We start from the raw sequence: 9,264 nt of genomic DNA, 5'->3' as shown, positions 1-9,264 counted from the left end.
TACAAGCAGATCTCACTTATATTAGCAGAAGGAACTATGTGAAAACAAGAAAAAACTTCAGAGGTTTCGTATAAATTAATAACCCCTATTAATGATAAGAAACACAATGTGCCATTAGGACATGATCCAAGATAACAGTACTCATTAGTTTTTAATCAAGTTTGACCTCTTTGGCTCAAACTCTCATTGATTCTCATCTAACCATCATTCATCATAATTATCAAAGAAAACAAAACTAGATTTTTTTTTTTTTGACATAATGCATGAAATTACTAAAATCTCAAAATAGACATGTACGTAACCCTTTTGAACAATCAATATATATTTGGCATCAAATGAGACAGCCTCTTAAAACTGAACATAGGCTTAAATCCTACATAGAGGTACTTCTAACTTTCTAAGAGAATACCACGCTTAATGCCCATAACCATAAGGTAGGCTCAAAAGGCTGGACTTTCGTCCTCCGAAGAAGGGGTTAAATTTAATAATAATTAAAATGAAGACAACCATGTACTTTGTTAGCCAAATGAACTTGGATAAAGATCATCCCACAAAGGATTATAATGGTTTGCGATATGGATACATTATCAATATTACATTGTAGGTCATTATCAAGCAAGGCGAAGAAACAACATTTTTCCAACATATATACATCCCAGTTCCCAAAGAGGAAGGGACTGCATCAGTGGCCTCCCCTCTACAACTACAACAATTTCATCATAAGCTGACCTCTTCACCTTGCTCACGAGCAATGGAAGCCGAGAGAATCCCAAGGTCACGATTTAAGAATGTCAATGCAGATTCACATTCAGAGATTATTCTTGTTACAGAAGAGGGCTCACCAGCAGCTGATTCAGATGATCCAACAGTAAGAGCTGTATGTGAGTCTCTAAGGTTCCTCAAGTTCCCTAGGAACTGCAATAAAAGCAAAAAACAAGGGAGATGCCTTATTATAAATAGTGTTTATATTCTTATCTCTTTGTCATATTTTCTCACCCACCTTATTTTTACACTTTTTATTAAATTTCAAAAAAATATATAAAGAGTAAAAATATAATAGAGGTCGCACATCAAATGACTCAAGATAAGAACAACAATCAAGAAATTTTATTAAACTATCAATATTCATGCTATTTTTTGAAATTTAATAGAGGGTACAAAAATAAAATGAATGAGAAAATAGGAGAGAGAGTAAGAATATTAGCACTCCCTTTTAAATTCATAGTCATGCCAATAGTACTTGTAAAAATGCATGCATCATAAGCTCCTGGGGGTGTTGACCAGAAAAAAAATGAAAAATAAAAGCTCCTTGGAGGTGGTGAGGGAGGGTGGGAAAAATTGTTAGGATTATGATAGGCCATGGGTTCCATCACAACTCAATGTACCAAAAAAGATGCAGCATCATTCTGCACCTTGTCATGTGTCAAAATAAGACCTAAAGCTTCTTATACCTATTTGGTCATAAAATGCATTATTCATGTAATGTGCCCTCTTTCTTTTCATAAAATCTGGAGTAACGTCATTTAATTAGTATCTAGCAAAAAAATTGGACTGTCAGAATGTAAGAACCAAGAATATCCTAGTGCCAGGCACTATGTAGGATAATATAGAAAGGTTTTATTGTACAAAGTTAAGGATTAATTACTTAATCAGCTTATTAATTGCACATTTCTCTATACCCAAGTAACCCAACCTTACCTAACATGCACCACACACATGCGCGCACACAAAAAAGGCACACAAAAGGCCATCAGGAAGTAACAACATGTTTGGGAGTAAGAAATAGAACGGGAGGAAAGAAGGATCTTGTTTTTGGTTCTCTCCTATGGGTTTTTCAAGAACATGGGAGGGTAGAAAATGTAGGGAAAATGGATTTTCCTTGTTTGAATGAGAAGAAGGGGGCATGAAAGAAATCTAGATATGGTTGACTTTGCCATATTGTCTTTAGCTTAATGTACATAAATATGGTACCCCATTTGTAATTTGTCAATGATTATAAGGGTAAAAAGAAGTAACTAGAAATTAATTCTCTGCCCCATTTTCTTCCCATCTTGGAGGGGAATGCTTTTCCGGGCTCAAGGGAAAAGTAGCTCTCCATTTTCTCATCCATTTCCTCCCTCTGATTCCCAAACAAAGAAAAGTATTTTCTTGTAACCAAAAAAAAGAAGGAAAAACGAAAACTATTTTCTCCTCCTCTCCCCCCCCCCCCCCGCCCCCCCTGCTTTCTTTCCTTCACTTTTCTGATTTTCTCTCCTCCCAAACAAAGGACAATTACAAACAACTTTCAAATAATTTCACCCCAATAAGCCTATGTTCAATAATTCAAATGAATAACCACATTTATCTGTATGAAATTCATTAGTACGTAGAAGAAATTAGTTATATAAACTATACGTATAACAAGCAAAGGACATCTAGAAAGGTAGAAAAACTGATTGGATTATTGAAGATTGAGTTTCCCATGTGGTCTTAACATCATAAAAAAACATCCATATATTAGTGGGTATTAGAACAAGTGAATTTCCATTCACATTGTAGCTAGGCATGTTGAAGTATGAGTCTAATAAACCTCATGTGCTATGAAGAAATGAATTGGCCGGCATAATTTGATTAGCAATGAGATACCTTCAAAAGCAATGGAGCTGGGGTACCTCCATCATGTGCGTCCAGGGACGTATTTCCAACAAAAAGCATGACTTCTCAAGGTGACAGATAGCATATGTACCTCATGCACATGCACACACACAAAAACAAATTAATGACAAAAAGGTTTTGCAGATTCATGCACATCAAAAAATAAATGTCAACATTTTGTTTGTAGTAGATAAAATGTGAACTTTTCAATTAGCCAGGAGCTGAAACAGAAGCGTAGAAAAACTTTCTCCTATGCCAACCAAACCATACATGTGAATATGGAAGCCACCAAAAAGCATGCTCATCATGGTGCAAGCAAATATACAATTCTCAGTAACTAGTATGCCCAAAGCAGAGTATACGAAAGGAAAGAGCAGAGACCTTAATTGCTCATTCCCATTTCAGTTTAGTAAACATGTCTTAGTGTAAATCATATTGAATGATCTTGCAGTTTCTAGAAAAGATTCCAAATGTGCACGCAATCTGGATTCCACCTCTGCATAATCCTCATCTGGGTTGTAATTAAGCATGCTATAAGCAACAGGGCGAATTAAAAATCACAGTGAGAAAAGAATGAATTGACTACTCAACCAAAGGAAAAAAAACAAAGGTCTATACATACATAAGATTTAGATGTGACAACACAAAATTGCAGGACCATTCACGGACAGAAATAGAATAGACTTGGAGGCATTGTAAAAGATAACTTGGTGTGATCTCAACCACACAATTTGTTTCAATGGTTGAGATTAAAAGTCTGGCCTGGTAGAGGATCCAGGTCCTTTTTTTTTTGGAACGTGCCTGGGACAAACAAGACAGAAATCAATTATCTTATCTGATGCCAGATTTCATTGGTGACTCACCATATATCCTCTGTCTGAACAGTGAACACTCTCTAAACGCTGAGATAAATTGAAAGGAAGCTACTAAAACAAAAACAACCAAGAACCCAAAATATGACCCTGCTGCTGCACCAACCTTAACCCCCCAACCACTACCAAGGTATTCCCTCCTTCTACTTTCTCCTTGTTCTAGCACAACAGCTCTCTTCGTTTTCTTTCTCTCTTTTGACAATTTTATATGTTTTCAACTTTTTAATTCTTGAATTATCTGCCTCCATTTTGATATAATGGATGAATGGTTATGAATGTTCCATATCTAGGCTTATCTTGGTATACTTTTGATACTACTTTGAAGTGAAAAGGCTAGCTTCAATATGGTTGTGGGTTGACTTCAAATTCTTCTCTTGGAATACAGAGCACTAAGTCTAAGCTTGCATTAATCAGTTTATAGCCCCAGTTGAATTTGTTTCACTTTGATGCCCTTTTTCTCAGTCTGTCTTTCCATGACCAAGTTGTGCTTGTAATGACATCGACAGCCACATATTTTTTATCAGAATTAAAAGTATCTTTCCCCTGCTTGTAGGTAATAGATGGCAGCTACATTCTGTAATCTTAACACGTCTGATCTGGCAAAACTGAATGAGTACCGCCTGAAGCAGAGACTCTTCAAAAGGCAAGTTCCTAGCTTTGCTTTTCTGCAATTGTGGTATGTTTGCATTCTTGGTTCCAGGTATTTTGGTATATAATTTTTCACCTGTGGAAGGTACAAGGAAGAGATAGTAGTTACCCATATGAATATGTACTTAGTGCAATAAGACTGCTTCAACCGTGTAAACAAATGTAATCCCTTATTTGTTTTTCAGTTCACTGTCCCAAAATATCAGAGTAAGTGAAATTGTGGGAAAAATCTCCCAACTCACATTTAGGGCCTTACAAGTGCACTGCTTTCGTTATAGAATTCTGGAATTACTAAGATTAAGTGACTGCAATAAAGTTATGGATTTAACTCACTCAAGCTAAACACAAGGTTGCAATCTGCCAAAATCCGCTTGATCACCTCCAAAGCTTGCTCTAGCCAACTTCAAGTTCGCTTCAGTTAGACCAATTTCACTTGAACGAAATTGCGAAGCAAGCTTTCCAAAATGCAGAAACACCACTTAATTCCTTGTTCCAGCCACTATCTCCATAGTAATCATGTTTGTGTGTGTGGTTTTTTCCATTTTTCTTTTTTCTTTCTCATGTCCTCTTTGCTTTTTACTCTACAATATCAATTCACCTTAATTTTGGTGGAATATGAATTCATGGAATTTCCTTATCCAATTACTGACATTTCTCATATCTAGGTCTTATCTAGGCTCCAAAAGATTGTCCTACCTCTCCTGTAATGCTCAACATGTTTTCCTTAAGACTTGTAGAAGAGAATTAAAGGCCAGGCAGTTGCAACATTGTGGACAGACTTTTGTCAGTAATAACACTGACTATTCTGACACTACTCATGAAGAGGATAAAAAAGAGGATATTTCTAAGGCAGCCTTAATATGGAGGGCAATAAAGTTACCAATATACTCTGTTGCATTGATTCCTCTCACTGTGAGTTCTTCTGATGCTTAATGCTCTCTTGCTACTAAGACCATTTAAATGTTTGCATTTCATTCATAAAGAGTACGATTGTTGAACTGATATGATGCATACTTGATCAAGTTAACTCTTTTTTTAATACACACACACACGCATATATATATATATTATTTATATTGACTGTAAAATCCAGAACAGTTGGAAATCAAGTTTTCTTTCTCTGTGTGCATGTGCCTTGTTTGATATTGCAATAATATATCTACAAGGATATGTGCAAATAGAAGGGCAAATAGAAGGTCAAGGATCTAATACTTCTTACAGATGATGAGAAATTGTTCATGAAAATTTAGAAAGGTAAATGTGTCTGTCTATCTTGGGAAAATGATTCGACTTAAGAAATCATTTAAAAAATTATCTCAAATGGATGCGCATATATAGCTATTATATGTCTATTTTTATGTGGGACATCCAATGAGCACAAACATGTATGATAATAGCACAATGGGACAAAGTTTCCATAGAATGTTGTTCAGAGTATCAATCATTGACTATGAGCATGAATTGCATTTTTAAAAGTTTATCTCCATTACAAATCTTAGTTAGATGAAGATATATTTCTATGTGTGTTCTCGTCCATCTTCTTTTATCCTTTGAAGTTTGGAGTATAACAATCCTTGGGGTTATTGGTATATCTCGTCTCTTGATATCTTTTTCAGACTCTTCAAAGCACCTATAGCCTCGAACTTCAATTTGTTTGTTGTTTCTTTTAGTTTAACGCACTCATTTGTATTAGGCTATTGGCTCTCTTCACTATGAATGATATACACTTCCGTGTGAGTCGTGTGACTTACCAGCTTGACTACTTCATGCTTTGCTTTCTTAAACAGGTAGGTAGTGCAGCTGCTTATTTGCAGACAGGCAAGTTTTCAGCTTGGCGCTATTCTATTCTTTTGGTTTCCTCAGTTCTTATCATCACATGGCTCAACTTAAGGTAAACATAGTACTATTTCCCACAGTAAGTTTAAGTATAACTTGAATCTCATCAAGCTTGTACATAGATCTGATTTAGGAAGATTATATTCCATAATTGAGTTATTTTTTTGTGATAGACCAAATTGTCCTACATATCAACCCTAGAAAAGGTTAGTGCATGTTGCACAAGCATACTATGTTGCCCAGTTCTCATTTTCTTTTCGGTATAGAAGACAGTCTCGTTCCCCCTTCAGTAGAATTGTGGTTTTTTTTCTTTTTCTTCCTCTCTTTCCCTCCCCTTCCTCCTCCCTCCAGGAAAAAAATGTGTCGGCGTAAAACAGGAACACCTACCTCTGACTATTAAGTTATTGAGTTTCTCCTACATTGTAAGATTTCGACCAAGTTGGCAGCTACTCATTATCTTCAAAACAAAATGTGTTAACTTCTTTCTTTTGGACTGAGAAAATTCTTGTATTTGTCTATTTGCAGCAATGATGTTTATGATTTCGATACAGGAGCAGATAAAAACAAGAAAGAATCAGTTGTAAATATGGTTGGCAGGTAAATTTTATTCTGATGTCTTCTCTATTAGTGACTTCAGGTTTTTTCCTCCAATCTTGTGTTGTCATGTCCAATATTAATTGCCATTTTTTTTTTGTAATGTGCTTGGTAAGCCGTACAGGAACTCTTGTTGCTGCCTGCTTGTTACTTGCTCTAGGCTTCATGGGGCTTGCTTGGGTATCTTTTGAGGCAGGAAATTTACGTGCAATATTGTTACTCGCTTGTGCAATCATTTGTGGTTATATTTATCAGGTAAGTAGAATAATGCTAATATATATTAAACTAATCTGAGCATCCAATCCTATAACTTTGATAATCAAGCGATTCAATATTCAAGTTAAATCTTGGATAGTAATGCAGCACTCATAGAAGGAAATATCTAGAAATGATTTATTGATTTACGGAGAGAGGGGGGAAGAGAGAGAGAGAGAGAGAGAGAGAGAGGACTGCTGGCATCAGTCTTGCATGTGGAGAGGCAGACTGATGGAGAGAGAGAAACATATAGGTGCAGCCCCACCCTTCACCCTGCAAACCAACAAAGAAGTGGGAAATGGGGAGTGGAGGTTTTGAGCTCCGAGACTCCTACAATCAAGACTCTGGTACAATGTTATACAACCACTAGACCCCAAAATCTTAAGCTATTACTGAATGGGCCAACAATGTATATCAAGCTAACACATATCTTGTTGCTATTTTTGGTACAACATCACCACTACCACCAATGTCAGCATTGGTACCACTTAATACCATATCAATGCGGAAATATTCTCATGCTATGTTGTTCTACATATTTTTTCTTTTTCAATCATTTAGTTCAAAACAAGTTAATATGTTTCTTAATTTTATTTTTCATAATTGAATCCTCAGTGCCTGGTCATACCTTCCCAACTATGCATGAGAAACATCATGTTTTTACCTATGTTCTAATTTTGAGTTGCAGTGCCCGCCATTTCGGTTAAGTTACCAAGGATTGGGAGAGCCATTGTGCCTTGCAGCATTTGGTCCATTCGCTACTACAGCTTTTTATTTGTTACAGGGAAGCATAAGGTAACATGATTGCAATGCCACGACTTGGATTTATGTTTGTGAGTCTTAGATAATTAACATTGCTTGTCTTGACAGTGAAATGATCTCTCTTCCCTTCAATGGTTCAATTCTTTCTGCATCACTCCTTGTTGGCTTTACAACAGCCTTAATCTTGTTCTGTAGTCACTTTCATCAGGTAGTTTTCATTTTTCTATTCTGAGAAATTTTGGGCCTCTCCTGGTTCATTGTCTGTCAAAGATCAGCTGACGTGAATGTCATGCAACCCAGGTTGAAGGAGACAGGGCTGTAGGAAAAATGTCCCCTCTGGTATATACAATTAATTGATCCCTAATATGGTTCAACCTTGACAAGATAACGTACTGTTGGTCTAATTTTTATTTTTTTTCGATATACAGGTTAGGCTTGGCACCAGAAGAGGATCAGGGGTAGTGAAATTGGCAATTACAGGACTTTATGCTCTCACTTTTGCTTTTGGTCTAAGCAGTGTTCTTCCTTTTACTTGTATTGTAAGTTACATGTAATTGATAAAACCTATGCTTAATTCTCATTGATGAATACTGAAATTGATGTTTCTTCCTATCATTTCTGCCTAGTAGTATCTGTTTTGCACTTATCACTGAGTCTGAGTTTAAGCATTGTTTGTTTCAGTTTCTATGTGCCTTGACCTTACCAATGGCAAGACTGGTGGTTAGCTATGTTGAAGAAAACCACAATGTGAGTAGTCACACCTTAATGGACTTTGAATATGGCATTATAGGAATGCATACCTCTTAATACTTCCCGTAAACCTGCTCTTAGACTTGCTTATAAGAATTATGTTCTTTTTTCTTTGCAGGACAAACGGAAAATATTCATGGCGAAGTATTACTGCGTGAGATTGCATTCTTTGTTTGGAGCTGCATTGGCTGCTGGACTGGTGGTAGCAAGAATGGTCCCTAAAATAAGTATTCCAAGTTTGGCATTCTCATAAAGAGTTTTGTAGTCTCACAGAGACTGTTGAGTGTATAGGAAAGGATATGTCTAAGTTTGTTGTGTTCAGTGGCAGAGTTATGGATCTTGGGAACAAGTTTGTATACATTTCTTTTCAAGTTACCTATTGCTCTTAAAACAACTGTGGCAGCAACCACTGAAAACCCATCCAATATTTTCTGATTAATCTAATCAGTTACAATAAAAAAGCTCATGTCACTTACAGATTTTCACTTATGAGCATAAGTTATTAATGTTACCCTAAAAAAATATCACGGCCTAGAAATGGAGGGCTGTGAATCAAGAAGAGGTTTTCGTCCTTTTTAGTGTGATGTAGGCGTGCCACTATTCGACCTAGAGTAACTGTCATAAAATAAAGATTGGTTAAAATAAAAGATTGGTTAAAATAAAAGATAGCGCCGAAACTAACTTCTAATTAGACAATTGTGCGACAAGTAAAATAACGACAACTTACAGTAGCAATACGACAAGTAAGTTATAAAATTAATATCTAATAAAATCTCCAAAAAATCACAATAAAATCACAAATATAATTAATGATAATTATCCTGATTTCCCTCTATTTTCTCACAAATACACCAAATCTTCATTCAGCGACATAACTTTAGAGGTGTCAAATCTAGATGCAAACAATTATATA

General features: G+C 36.0%; 1 protein-coding gene across 1 annotated transcript; it reads left to right on the top strand.

The window, feature by feature from the left end:
• The first annotated feature begins 3,482 nt into the window (after positions 1–3,482).
• ABC4 (UbiA prenyltransferase family protein) lies at positions 3,483–8,726 on the top strand. The gene is made up of 12 exons (XM_086255204.1): positions 3,483–3,636; positions 4,060–4,149; positions 4,820–5,066; positions 5,942–6,045; positions 6,516–6,587; positions 6,701–6,839; positions 7,528–7,634; positions 7,710–7,809; positions 7,902–7,940; positions 8,030–8,140; positions 8,283–8,348; positions 8,470–8,726. Exons 2-12 carry the CDS (start codon positions 4,067–4,069, stop codon positions 8,602–8,604), a joined length of 1,203 nt encoding a protein of 400 aa, XP_086111330.1. The 5' UTR covers positions 3,483–3,636; positions 4,060–4,066; the 3' UTR covers positions 8,605–8,726.
• The last annotated feature ends 538 nt before the right edge of the window (positions 8,727–9,264 follow it).

Source organism: Dryas octopetala, chromosome 8, assembly GCF_963921425.1.
Source record: "Dryas octopetala chromosome 8, drDryOcto1.1, whole genome shotgun sequence".
Classification (NCBI taxonomy): Eukaryota; Viridiplantae; Streptophyta; class Magnoliopsida; order Rosales; family Rosaceae; genus Dryas; species Dryas octopetala.
Note: the sequence above shows the minus strand (reverse complement) of the source record. Positions and strands in the feature narration are given on the sequence as shown.

What these genes read in the sequence shown, in the direction of transcription:
- ABC4 (XM_086255204.1), top strand. Translation starts at nt 4,067, where the DNA reads ATGGCAGCTACATTCTGTAATCTTAACACGTCTGATCTGGCAAAACTG. An exon ending in TTGTTACAGGGAAGCATAAG is followed by an intron (nt 7,635 to 7,709) that starts GTAACATGATTG and finishes TTGTCTTGACAG; the next exon opens with TGAAATGATCTCTCTTCCCT. An exon ending in TCTGTAGTCACTTTCATCAG is followed by an intron (nt 7,810 to 7,901) that starts GTAGTTTTCATT and finishes CATGCAACCCAG; the next exon opens with GTTGAAGGAGACAGGGCTGT.